Here is a 12902-nt window from a genome sequence, read left to right on the forward strand (position 1 = left end):
TTTAAATTTTGGCACCTAGGTGAAAATGGCCAGCATACAGCTTCGACTCACGACACTCCTTGCTCTGTCCCCTTCTACTCTTTGGACCTTAAAACTTCTTTCTGATGTATAACGTTTCAACTGTCGCTGAAACGGAATACATATACTATCGCGTATTTAGAAAGCAACGCAATCAGTCTACTGGGCACTCCTTTTCCGGGCAAATTTTCCAGCATCATTTATACAGTAATAACTTAAAAAACTACTAGAACATATTCGTCAGTATCTGATTATTCCTGAACATGAAAAGAAGAGAGTCTCTGGGCGTTTCCAATGCAATGGCCAGCATTTGTCTTGTCGACCATCAAAGGGCGCCGGGGCCCTGATAAGTCAGCTTTGAAGCGTGCATAGTATTATGAACAATGTAATAGTGTATTCTTAGTAGGGCAAAATGATCTTTTTCAAAGGGATATGAGTTTGTTAATGTCCGCTTTATATTAGAAAAGCAGGAAAATGGGATGTCATACCCTCTGCTGCATCGCCTGTTTTTTGAAATAGTGGGGTTCCTTCGGTGTTGCAAAAAAGGACGGTTGATGAATTTCCTGCGAATTTATACAAATTAGGCAATATTCTCTTTGATTTTGGATGGTGATCTTTTTTGTTTCTTTTGAATCCCAAACAAAGGTTTTGGTAGTGAGCGAATGGCCTCATGTCATGGTGGGGCGTGTTCTGTTTCTAACCAATCGTTTCTAATTTTCAACAACCGTTAGGAACGGGTCAATCTTCTTTTTCCAATTTTGGAAATTGACATCATCATGCGCACAGATCGATCAACTCCAGGAAAAGAAAAAAAAAAGTGAAATAGAAGGATCAGCGCTGACAATTGATACCAATGTTTTATTAATTGATTATGCTTCGCAGGCTACGTACCCTTGTGACATCCGAAAGGGGTTCAACGGATGAAGTGGATACCCGGTTATCGCAAAGTATGCCGATAGTCCCTACGGTGGTTAGAGACAGTCAGACGTCCACGGAATCATCGGAGGGTCGTGATGACATTATCAAGTTACATGACGGTCATTGCTCGGCCCCCAATGTCCTGGAGTGGCATGGCGAAGAACAAGTGGAAAACCCGGCACCCTGTACTCCCGAAACCACAAGAGATACCTCCACCACGGCCTCTTCGACTTCGCAGCACTCCGCACCAGCCAATATGCAACCGCGAGCCCCGTTCCACATGCGATTTTATCAAGGTGGGGTACGAAAACGGCACAAGAAATTTGTCAAATGGCTGGGTCGGTGCGGCTTTATAGCCAAAGGCATTGTCTATGGCACCATTGGTGTACTGACATGTACCAATGTCACGGGGGCATGGACGCCGAATGGCAGCCAGCAGAATGAATCGCCTCAGGTACGGTGATCTCCTTCACACGGTGATTTCGATATTTCCGGGTCTACGGTGATGTTAACTCGTCTTACCTAGGGAGCATTTCTGTTACTAGGCGGCATTCCTACAATTGGACGATCCGTGCTGGTGGTCATGGCAATTGGTCTCATTACTTATATTATCTGGCGGTAAGTTGCACAGACTACTTGTGGGCGGCGGATCACTCATGGTTATCCTACAATAATAGTTTCTGGGAAGCGTTTACTGGACAAGGCAGCGATGCTTCATTTGGCAAGAAAAAAAACTTTTTTCGGTATCGGCTATCACCGTTTGTCAGTGGCTGCGTGTACTCGGCCTACACGTACTATGTGGTTATGATGATCTTTGAAACGTCTGCGGACCAGCAAAACCTGGCTTCAAGCAAAACGTTTCCTGCTTCTTGGACGGATTCAGCATTGGGAAAGGCCGGTATCAGTCTGCTGGGTATCGCATTTATTATTGCTTGTATCACGCAAATCATCAATGCCGTCACTGGCAGCTTTATCAATGATTTGAAAACGTCGGAGCCTAATGCTCGGCGGTGGGAAGCGATCATTGTGCACACCGCCGGGCGCATTGGGTTCGGAGCTCGTGCGGCCGTCTTTGGATCCATGTCCGGTTTCTTTTGGGACTCGCTAGCTCAACGCAACGAATCGGGACAACAGAACATGGTGGCAGCGGCGATCAACAAATTGGCGACTAACAAAGGCGGGAAATTTTTCATGATCATTATGGGCGTAGGCTTGGTTGACTACGCTTTATTCGCCATCTCCAATGCCTATTATAAATACTTCCCCACCCCACCACCGACCAGACGAGGTATCTATGAAAACGATGATCCAAACTCAGAACTGAATCGCACCATGTCCTTCATCTCGAATGAATTGTCGTTGGACAGCCACGAAAATGAAGACGAGGAGAAACACGACGACGAGAAAGCGTCACGGCATCCGAAACTGCACTCCTTCTTTCAAAAGTCCAAGCAGTCAACCGAATCTTGGTATCAAAAAATACGATCATGCTTTCGAAAACCCGAGCGTGCAACTGATCCTGAAAAACAGGACAGTTGATTCTATCCATATAAAATAATACATACCCCTTCAATATTATCCATGGAAAAAAAAAAGGAAAAAAAGGACAGCCTTTCTACCGATGCCGTATATAAATACCTAGTATTATGAACATATCTGTATAGTAATTTGTATCTCCTCATCTTAGATATATCAATAAGATCCACCATCGTTGTATCATATTGTTATACCATTTTGCATCCCTGATGTTGAAGGGCAGAATCGCCCAGGTGCGAAAAAGCGAGAGACCAAAGACGGAGTGTGAAAATTCTTTGAGGGATGAAAAAACAAGAAGGGGACGTGTCTTTTTTCCTGGTTGTCAGCCTTGAAATCAGTATGGAAGCCAACTTTGACGATCCTACGGATTTCCGTTTGGTGCAACTTCAGACCTTGGACGAAAATCTAAGGTGTCCGATCTGCAAAGAGTTATTCAAAACCACCATGATCCTGTCTACTTGTTCTCATTCTTTCTGTGCGCTGTGCATCCGTCGAAGTCTTTCCTCCGAGGCGTGCTGCCCAAAATGTCGCAAACCAGCTCACGAATCCAATCTACATAATAACTACGATCTAGATAATACCGTAAATACGTGGCGCTCGTCAAGGTAATACCAAAAAGTTTTCCAATATTCTCGAATCTTGCATTTTATTAATCGTTTCCGTTCGCGTCCTTTCGCAGGGAGCTGTTATTAGCTTTGGATCAACAACACAGTCATGCCAAGTCAACTCCCTTGTCATCTCCTGCGATCGTCACTTCCGTCTCCAATACAGAAATCACTAACGCACAAGCCAACGACACCAATGTATTTCAGTCCACCCCTCACCGACGGTCGTCACGTCTTGAAAAGAAGAAATCCTCCCTCTCACCCTCCGTTACAACCCCAGTCATTACTGCGCCACCAATAGAATATGTACCTTCTCCAACGGCATCAGCACCGGCTTCAGCTCAGCCGACGGCACCGATCCAGCCAACAGCATCGACTCATTCAATTCCAGCAAAACTGACAGGTACGAGTTTCTTGGATGCAAAAAAAAGGATGTTCAGGAACTGACATGGATTTATCGGATCATCATCATCGTAGAGGAATCATTGGTAACGTGTCCGATATGTCAGCAACGCATGAAAATGGCCGTATTGAATGTGCACTTGGATCGATGCATGCAAGGCGACAGCCGTATACCGCCCGATCCAAAACCATCCAGAGCGAGTCCTTCCTCCTTAACCCATCCGTCAGCGTCTTCAGCACCGTCCGTTTACTTTTCTTCCATGTCATCTTCTCATTCTTCACCGGTAAATTTGCAAAAGCCATTGCCACATCCCGCTCCATTTCAATACTTAATTTATACATTCTCCCCAGGTCTCAACTCCTTTTGCCCATTCAAGAACGTAAGTCCACTGTGATCCATACTGTACGATCTTACGCGCTAATCTCTTGTAATAATAGCATAAATCTAGGTAAAAAGCCTACCAAACTTGTCTATGACATGCAAAAGGAAAAGGATATGCGAAGAATACTCAAGGTAGGCTAATACAGTATTAACAAAGAAATAGAGATGGTTGATATTAATTAAAGATCAGGACCTGGGGTTACCGGATCATGGAGATAAACATCAGATGGTTTGGCGTCACAAAGAATACGTCATGTTATATAACGCCAATCGTGATTCCCCTCATCCAGTGGATATCGGTACGCTGATACGACAGCTAAACCAGGCCGAACTCGCGTACGTGCAATTACGGCAGTCTGGAGGCAAGCGGTCTACTCCTGTTATCGAAGAACACAGCGCCAAATACACTGATGACTACGCAAGGCTGATCGAAGAAGTACGACAACGGAAAAAACAAAGACAACAACTACAGTCCAAGTCAGACGAAGCAGCCAGTGCGGCTGCATCGGACATTCCAAATGACGCGGAAACGTAGAGAGGGCTGGACCCTTGGCCAGTCCAATGACAAGTCATGTCAGCGACTTGTGGCTGGTGTGAAAAAGGACCCACGTTTTGCATGGGCGAAAAACGCAAAAAAGCATCATAACTGTAATACAACGATTTCATACATCTTTTCGTCTCTCTTTACTGTACATATTTAACTTTGGTATCAGTTGACAACTAGTACTATAATCAATATACATTTCCTATATCACACTATATTTTCGACTATTTCGTTAGTTTCTTCGTTTGCGAAACAAATCGATGCATTGCGCGGTGGGTTGGTGACAAAATCCAGTGTGGGCTTCAGCAGCTAAGCGGGAACTCCAAGGCGTGGCCAAGGTCATGTAGCTGTAGCCTAATATTGCGTCAGAAAGCTTAGTGCTCCATTGAAGCTCTCCTGTTACTGCGTCAAGGCAGTACAGCCATCGTCCACAACCAATGTAAGCCAGGTGGCTCGTTGTGGGTTCAACAAGCGCGACTGGTAAATTAAATCCGCCACCCGGACAATCGTAGCGCCATAGTTCTTCCCCGGTCTCCATGTCAATGGCCATGCATTTGCCCCGTGCACAAGCAATAGCCACAGATGAGTTGGGTTTCTCCTTTTCATGATACTCTGGTGGCGCATCGGGGGCTTCTTCAGCGGCTGCTTTGGGAGACAGCACACGGGTCGGTGTACACAAAATGGATACTTCATCAATACCGAAACCCTAATATGGATCATTAATCTTGTGATCTGCAGTGATAGTTTTTGATGCAAGCAAAAAAAAATTGGCATCTAAAAGATATATACCGGCATATTGTTCTTCCACAGAGTAGCTCCCGTGAACAGATCCAGGCAAAAGGTGGTGCCATTGCCAGAGACTAGTAATTTATCTGTATCGGTGATAAACAGTGAGAGCACAGTGGCCACCAGGGTGCTTCGAATTTTAGCACTCCACAGCCGACTACCGTCTTCTTTACGAACGGCATACACGCTGCCGTGAGTTGCACATACAAGCACCTCGGAGCGATGGAATTCAGATGTGCCAAGATCCACATGAGATTCGTTATCCGAGCAACTGCCAAAGGCTTCCTTTTCTTTGTCACAAGAAAAAAGGTTCATTGATAGAGTATAATAATAAAAAAAATAGGGAGTTATAGCAAAGCTAGGAAATACAGATAATGAAGTCGGCTGTCGAGCGATTTTGGCTCTTCTTTTTATGGAAACGAACAGTGCTCAGCAAACAGTGCTCAGCAAAAAAGAAATTGCTACACAGCCACACCTCATGGAACAGAAAGTACAGAAGGGTTGCGGATCCCGTAAATTGCTGATACGAAATAAGAGCACACATGATATGTTTGATATTGATGGATCATTGAGATAAATGATACAAAAACAAAATATGAATTAGCCTATGTAGTGGATGATTCAGGATGACTATGAAGAAGCTGCACGCTGGCGAGCCAGATCCGCCGCCTGGGCTGTTGGTTGATTAGAGAATCCAGTGTGAGCTTCAGCGGCTAACCTGGAATTCCATGGGGTGGCAAGCGTCATATAGCCGTAACCAAGTTTGGTATTACAGATCTTGCTGGACCATTTGACCTCCCCCGTGGCGATGTCCAGGCAGTACACATATCGTCCGCACCCGACATACACCGCCTTGTCACCACTGTCGCCTGTTTCTATCAGTGCCACAGGAATGCTGTAGCCTCCACCAGGACAGTTGTATCGCCACAGTTCCTCGCCCGTCTCCAGATTCATCGCCATGCATTTTCCTCGAGCACACGCAATCGCCACCGATCTGCCTATATTCTGCTTTTCCTCATACGCCGGAAGATTGTCCGCATGATCGGCCGTGATAGGTTTTGGCGCCAGGATACGACTCGGTGTGCTCAAAATCGACACTTCTTCCAATCCAAATCCCTAGAATAAAAAAAGCTCAATACATAGTTCTTGGATCCACGATCATTCCAGTTTGACAAATCAGAGATACTAACAGACATTTTGTTTACCCACAAGGCGGTGCCGGTATACAGGTCAAGACACACCGTTCTTCCGCCCCCAGCGGCCAGTACCTTATCGGTGTCGGTCACGAACAAGGCGATAACGCTGGCAACGGCCGAGTTTCGAATTTTAGCACGCCACAGACGATGACCGTCTTCCTTACGAATTGCATAAACGTTGCCGTGGGTACCACACAGCAAGACATCGGACCGCTTGAAGTCGCTGGAATCAAGATGGACCTGCGATTCGCTGTCGGAATCATCGCCAAAGGCTTCCTTCTCCTTGGCTGATTTGAAAAAATTCATTATTGTAATAGAACGTCATTCAACCAGTTTGAAAGCGTGCCTGCGGTATTTATGGAATTGGAGGGCTGTCCGAAAAAGGTATCGGCCTTTTTTTTTTTTGCAACAAAATTTTGTACCACCATATTGGTTTTACGGATTCGTGGTTGCGTTGTAACATATCTTCTTTTATTTCCTGTGTCTTTTGTAGCTGATGTTTTGAGGCTTCTCACGAGCTGCCTGAAAGTGGCCGGTCCAACGGTAGCCGATTGAGAGCCTGTATATAAAAATGAGCATCCCACCATGTCTGTCAAAAAGTTGAACGAAATGTAAGAAGGCTGAGCATTGAAGAATTTCCATATCCAGAAATCAGGAACACGATCGAGTGAAAATTAGTGTTCAATTGTCGTTGTAATTTTAGCTTATAAATTCATACGATAGATCTCAATCTTTTCCTTCACTGTGAACAAGAAGACACGAAACGTCATGCGAAGGATTTACAGAAAAGGGATACGGTACATCAATCTAAGCTTTTGCAAACAACCCACAAAAGGAATGGATCAGAATCGAGAAAAGAAACATGATCCAGACTGTAATTGACCGAAAATGGTTGACTGACTAGATTAAGTTGTATCAAAGCATCTAATAGCAAAAATGAAGGAGAAAACCTCACGCGAAATTTAACCTGCAAAAAAAAGCATCAAATGCTGAGCATGTGGCATTTGGATGACAGACACAAAAAAAAAGGTTCATGCTGAGCAACGCTCAGCTGGAAAATATTTCTCTTGATCTCGTTCACTTTCAAGTTTATTACAAATGAGAGAGAATCCAGTCCTGATAGTAACGAATGACCTGATCGCGTTCAGGCAACTTTTCCTTGTGAGCTGTACGTGGGACGGAAGAACGAATTAATTGCGAACTACAACTTATCTGGCATACGCATGAAGCATACGAAAAGAAAGAAACTTACGTTCATGATATAAACCTGGCCATGTTTTTAATATCTTGTCTTGACTGGCACAAGTCTGATACACTTGCTTGGTGCTCTCGTACTTGTTAATGGGGTCCGCATCGCCATGTGAAAATAACACCGGCGTCGTGATAGATTTCGCACGATCAAAAAGATCTTGACCCGCATTCAAAAATCCTCTAACTAGCAAAAATCATTTCCAGGTTACAATCACCCAAACAATGAAACGGATGCGTACTGAATTATGACTTACTGGTGGCCAAAGTGGCATAATCATGGACCAAGGGATCATTCTTGAAAGCTTCCACTTGTTGCTCGTCGTGACTGATCCCTTTAGGATCCAAGCCAGCGGAAATGACAAAGTTTGGAAGAAAATTAGAGATGAACAATAGAGGATAGTACTTGATAGCCGGGAGTGGATGGGTTAAAGTGACCAACGGTGCCGAAGCAATGGCTCCTTTAACATACTGAACACCATCGTACTGATCTTTCCGACTAAGGTAATTGAGAAGGATACCTCCGCCCTTGATGCCTTATGTAAGAAATCACGTTGCATATTCGAGAGTATCGTTGAGTTGGCCACCTACCATGCTGTGACCCAGAATGAAAACTGGACCTTCTTTCTGTCGCAGTTTGTGGACTGCTTCATTGACGTCTTTGAGGGCCGTATCATATCTGTTGAAGAAGATACTTTTTTAATCGATGGATCGGGTATCTACAGGGCATGGGAGTAATGAATTTTACCCTTGATTGTCGCCATAGACTTTGGCTCGTTTGCCAGTTTCACCCCAACCACGCTGATCGTAGCCATAACATTGAATGCCGTGTGAAGCCAACACTTTACACATGTCGTCATAACGGTTGACATGCTCGCCAAAACCGTGAATCAAACTATCAATGAGAAAACAAAGTGAGAATGACAGCACTGTTTTTCAGTAACAGGCAAAAAAAAGGTACGAACAGAAGCTGGGCGACAGGAGTGGTGGTGGGTTTCCATGTCTTTGTGAATATATCTGTACCGTCGGACGTTTTAATCCATTCGTCTACTACGGTCACTTGAGGTTCAGTCATGATAATAAGGGTATTAAGAGAGTCGAAAAGAAAAGAGCAAGTAGAGCCTCACACCCGGATGATCAATAACGCCCTACTTTTTAGTGTGATTCTTCCTCACATTGTCACATGAAACGACATGTTCAAAGTCAGCCACTGTGAACCCTCCCAAATGCTTGACGACCACAAAAAAAGTCAGTTGCCTTTTTTATAAACTGATGGATCCCGAACAACGCCGGATTATTGAACAACGGTACATTGACTATAAACGATCCATCACCAAGATCGGTTTTGAAGCAGCTCATGTAAGCTAGTTCGGAGCTTCCCATTTGCCACCCTTTTGTTTATTGGTCTCGGTCTTGTTACTCTTCTAGGTACAATACGCGGATCTAGCCAAGAGCTTGCCCAGTGGTTGGCTGTTGTAAGTTGTTGTACCGGATTTTTGCCATATCCCAGCACGGTTCGTGTTAACCCATAGGTGGAACAGCGAACTTTTGCTCGAGTTCCATTGGATCCAATATACCGTCTTTACTTTCCATCGTCAACCGGATCTGGCGAACAAAACCATTCGCGGCCACGTACGACAATTAGCCAACGATGCATTTGTCATTGATGAATCGCAACAAGTCGCAGCCGCGTTGGACTGGTTCGATCGATTAGAAAATACAGCGCTCAATACGTTGGGTGAGCGTTACGGATCGCTGTCGGTAAGCGTTTTTTGTCACCAAGTGACACGAATGGAAGTGGTTTGACCAATATCGATAGAATGTCATTGAAGGCTTTGTTCACCTTTCCACGCGAACAAGTCTGATACGATGTCTTTGTCGATCGAACCCACTTGCATTTCCACAAGTAAGTGGGCCGTACCTGATTGTGATTTTGGGAAAAAAAAAAGAAACAGACAGAGATGGCCTAAAAAAGGGACCTTTTTTTTATTAGATTCTGAACTACTTACTGCAAAGCGCGCATCGTTTAAATTCGCGTTATCTGATACAATTAAGGTAACCACAAAATCCATGCAACACACCCTAATACGTATTTTTGCTTGGCTGACACCCAGTGTGCGAAGCGAAATGATTCATGTTATGATTGAAGAGGATCCCGGATATGCTGCCACTGTTCGGTTCAAGTTGATAGAGATGCAGTTGTTACCGGACCTGGTCACACGACTTACCGTTGTTTACTGTCAGGATGAGGTGCGTCTTTTTTTTTTCTTTGATCTCAAATGTGTAGAAATAAATGGTAAATGAATTTTTCTGATATGATGACGGGTAGGTCGATTTCCTCAATGGAATTTTTCATAGAAATTCCTTCTGGTTCATTGCGCAGTCGACCAACAGTGGACAACACCTGCTCAAGATTAAAACCAAGATCTTTGCTGAAATAGAAGCATGCTCGGTAAAGCAAAAATGCATACAGCCAACTTGCCCACCTACTCATTGCCCCTGATGATTTTGTCTCATGGTACTGTTCTCTTAATAGAGCACCCAACAACAAGTACAACTAGCCTCGGCGATCCGAGCTTTAACAGGCTTAGTGGGCTACTTTAGTATCAAGCTCACCGAGACCGAAGTATCTCGATGCCTAGGTATTTTACGTGAAACACAAACGGAAAGGCAAGTTTTGGATAAAGAAAAAAATAATCAGAAAAAAAAAACATTATGCATTCTGCTATGCACACTGTACTGTACATATTCATTCATTTGATGTGAGTAGACTAGTCAAGCTACTGCTGAGTCTCGTTCTCATTTCCGCCGAACAAATATTGAGGCGTCAGGTAAAAGAAAATACTGTTTGAGCCCTTTTCCCCCCAATGAATCACCTCTTAACGATTCTTAAATAGCAACGCGAGTTGACTATCGTGTTGAAAGATATTTTTAAATCGGGTGTATCGGATATGCCGTTGCTCTTGCTGGTGTATTTCCAAACCGATCAGATCCAGCAGATCGAAGACATGGTTCGATCCATACTTGGCATGCAGGTCCCCATTCGTAAGTTTGAATCAGATTTTTGTCATTGTGCAAAACTTACCAAAGACTCTTCGTCTTTTAGCAAAGTTGGGCCTCTTTGAGATGCAAAAACTGCTAAGGTCTTTGCAAAATACCGTATTATCATCCTAAAGCCATTCATCATTTCTGCATCCCACCATTTTTGGCTTAATTCCCTATAAAGAAAAGCAATCCCTTTATTTCATGACAGCAGCAGTGCGGCTTTTTCACAGTGCTTCACTGCTGTTTAGATTGGCGTGTCATCATTATTTTGTTCTCTTACTTGTCTTTCCCCCTTCTCCCCCAACTAACCAGCCAATAAAAAAGCGTGGTAATCTCCCCCTGTTTATTCACACAGCGTCTCCATGTTTTCATCTCACATCGCGTATAATCAACTGAATTTCCGTTATAGACGACTAAACAATGTAAACTGCAGAAATGTAACTGCTTCAGCAAAAATAAACAAAGCATCTTACCCTTTGAGAATAGGATATGTAAACTAGAAAAGAATGATCACTTCTTTCTTTTTTTTCTTTTTTCTTTATCACTCGCAAAAAGTTTGTCCTGTGCTTTAAAGTCTTTTCTAGTATTATTGCTTATTCCACTTTTTTCGGCCCGTAAAAACCATGACAAGTACCGTCCCACTCCTCAACGGTCAGCAATTACTGAAAGCTTCACACAATGTGATCCATGGCCAACGGTCCAATTGGTAAGTGGAGATACCGAATTCCAGCTTTCCCGTCGCAGTAGTCTCAATAAGCGCACAGGATTTTATTCAAGTACCGAACTACAAGCAAATCACAAACGGCTCTTCTGCCGGTGGCACAGGGAACTGAAGGAATCAGGTACATAAGATACTCGCACATCCAATATTATAGATTTGGTGGTTGAACGTTAGTGCCAAATAGATTATTACGAGACCGGCTGGCCATGAACGAAATTCAGTTTGCATTATTGCGCTTGGACCACCAGCTGTTGATGATCGCCTATATTCCTGACCATATGAGGTAGAGCTCCTAAATTTTTTTCTGCGTATTCTAGAGACGGATCAACTGATGATTTTCTTTACAGCAACGTGGCCAAAGGTATTTCCTACAAATAGTTAAAAGTAGCGTTGAAGGTAAGGTAATAACCATATGGCCCCATCCCGGCAGCACGCGGCAGCATTCAGGCTCAATCCTTGGCAAAGTTATTACTGGTAAAAAATCAAAGAAAACGAGCTTTGTATCGTGTATCCAAAATTGCTTATGCCCGTGTAATAATAGCCTGATAAAGAATATGTGATGATGGTTGTTCATCATTTCACAGACTTGTCCGATACCAAAATCCGCCAATATGTTCGTCGTCGCAGCCAGCCAATTTCGTCCGCTTCTGCGTCAATGACGGCAAGGTCGGCGCCAGCCTCCACCACACGACCGGCGGCATCAAAAAAGCAAGCGCCGTGCAAGGCGAGTAACCTACCTCGAATAAAATCCATCGTATCATCATCTACTACATCAGAGCTCCAATTTGACTTCGCTAACACCCCCACTCCCACTCCCATTCCCACTACCCCGCACTCGCCTCACTCGCCTCACTCACCGCAATCAATGGCTTCATCTCTAACAGCATCCACCTCATCAACATCAGTTTCTTCTCTCTCTACCCAAAAAAAGGTATTTACTTCAAGGTAGACGTTTTACTCTTTGCCCTTGCATTCCTTAACCGCCAATTCTATCTTCTAGCTTCCAGTTCTTTCAGGCTACTTAACAGTGCAGATGCGAGAAAGTCTGGTAAGTGTAGCTTGCAGCCAAGCACAATCTTTTTATTTATACATCTTTAACAGTATTGGAAACGGCGCTATTTCAAAATTGACGGATATACATTGTCGTTGTTCCACTTGAATACTCGGGTAAGTTGCCATAAAATCGATACCAAACAATGAACAAAAAGATGGTCTTACACATATGGAACAAAGGTTTGCCTGCAATCGCTGCCTTTGGAACACATTAAGTATTCGAGTGATATTGAAGAAGATGTGATTCGCCATTCGTTTGAAGTGGCTACACTGGACGGCGAGCGAGTGCTTGTGGCGTACGCTGATACTCAAGAAGTCGTGGAATCTATCCTCCGGCTGAAAAATTGAAAAAGACTTAGAGTATTTAATTTGGAGCAGACGAGTGCTCTTTCGTTCCTGATTGGCTAGAACTTCATCCCCGACCGTAGACCAAATAAAGTGTTTTGGG

At 43.9% G+C, this 12902-nt stretch overlaps 7 protein-coding genes across 7 annotated transcripts; 4 read left to right on the forward strand and 3 right to left on the reverse strand.

The window, feature by feature from the left end:
- Window positions 1-860: 860 nt before the first annotated feature.
- Window positions 861-2798, forward strand: BYT42DRAFT_558423 (uncharacterized protein). The gene is made up of 3 exons (XM_051566994.1): window positions 861-1390; window positions 1463-1554; window positions 1614-2798. Exons 1-3 carry the CDS (start codon window positions 890-892, stop codon window positions 2473-2475), a joined length of 1455 nt encoding a protein of 484 aa, XP_051425772.1. The 5' UTR covers window positions 861-889; the 3' UTR covers window positions 2476-2798.
- BYT42DRAFT_558425 (uncharacterized protein) lies at window positions 2799-4535 on the forward strand. Its single transcript, XM_051566995.1, has 6 exons — window positions 2799-3077; window positions 3152-3480; window positions 3555-3763; window positions 3831-3859; window positions 3918-3993; window positions 4047-4535. The coding sequence occupies exons 1-6, from the start codon at window positions 2812-2814 to the stop codon at window positions 4167-4169; spliced, it is 1032 nt and encodes a 343-aa protein (XP_051425773.1). The 5' UTR covers window positions 2799-2811; the 3' UTR covers window positions 4170-4535.
- A 102-nt stretch (window positions 4536-4637) lies between these two features.
- On the reverse strand, window positions 4638-5506 carry BYT42DRAFT_543351 (uncharacterized protein; the record flags this gene model as incomplete). The annotated part of the gene is made up of 2 exons (XM_051565684.1): window positions 4638-5111; window positions 5195-5506. 2 exons carry the CDS (start codon window positions 5504-5506, stop codon window positions 4638-4640), a joined length of 786 nt encoding a protein of 261 aa, XP_051425774.1.
- Window positions 5507-5663: 157 nt separating this feature from the next.
- Window positions 5664-6775, reverse strand: BYT42DRAFT_215850 (uncharacterized protein). The gene is made up of 2 exons (XM_051562569.1): window positions 6382-6775; window positions 5664-6307 (listed from the first exon to the last, which is right to left on the reverse strand). Exons 1-2 carry the CDS (start codon window positions 6691-6693, stop codon window positions 5822-5824), a joined length of 798 nt encoding a protein of 265 aa, XP_051425775.1. The 5' UTR covers window positions 6694-6775; the 3' UTR covers window positions 5664-5821.
- A 663-nt stretch (window positions 6776-7438) lies between these two features.
- On the reverse strand, window positions 7439-8758 carry BYT42DRAFT_558432 (Alpha/Beta hydrolase protein). Its single transcript, XM_051566996.1, has 6 exons — window positions 8601-8758; window positions 8384-8530; window positions 8227-8314; window positions 7893-8163; window positions 7640-7822; window positions 7439-7553 (listed from the first exon to the last, which is right to left on the reverse strand). Exons 1-6 carry the CDS (start codon window positions 8708-8710, stop codon window positions 7480-7482), a joined length of 873 nt encoding a protein of 290 aa, XP_051425776.1. The 5' UTR covers window positions 8711-8758; the 3' UTR covers window positions 7439-7479.
- A 145-nt stretch (window positions 8759-8903) lies between these two features.
- BYT42DRAFT_558437 (uncharacterized protein) lies at window positions 8904-11034 on the forward strand. Its single transcript, XM_051566997.1, has 11 exons — window positions 8904-8994; window positions 9064-9110; window positions 9177-9396; window positions 9455-9541; window positions 9629-9690; window positions 9759-9885; window positions 9965-10087; window positions 10172-10305; window positions 10406-10466; window positions 10533-10680; window positions 10742-11034. Exons 1-11 carry the CDS (start codon window positions 8908-8910, stop codon window positions 10807-10809), a joined length of 1164 nt encoding a protein of 387 aa, XP_051425777.1. The 5' UTR covers window positions 8904-8907; the 3' UTR covers window positions 10810-11034.
- Window positions 11035-11303: 269 nt separating this feature from the next.
- On the forward strand, window positions 11304-12862 carry BYT42DRAFT_611054 (uncharacterized protein; the record flags this gene model as incomplete). The annotated part of the gene is made up of 10 exons (XM_051571456.1): window positions 11304-11386; window positions 11445-11522; window positions 11586-11684; window positions 11749-11762; window positions 11832-11875; window positions 11943-12332; window positions 12402-12449; window positions 12503-12568; window positions 12635-12750; window positions 12814-12862. The coding sequence occupies 10 exons, from the start codon at window positions 11304-11306 to the stop codon at window positions 12860-12862; spliced, it is 987 nt and encodes a 328-aa protein (XP_051425778.1).
- Window positions 12863-12902: the final 40 nt, after the last annotated feature.

Source organism: Radiomyces spectabilis, assembly GCF_025331425.1.
Source record: "Radiomyces spectabilis strain NRRL 2753 chromosome Unknown BYT42scaffold_3, whole genome shotgun sequence".
Taxonomy (NCBI): Eukaryota; Fungi; Mucoromycota; class Mucoromycetes; order Mucorales; family Radiomycetaceae; genus Radiomyces; species Radiomyces spectabilis.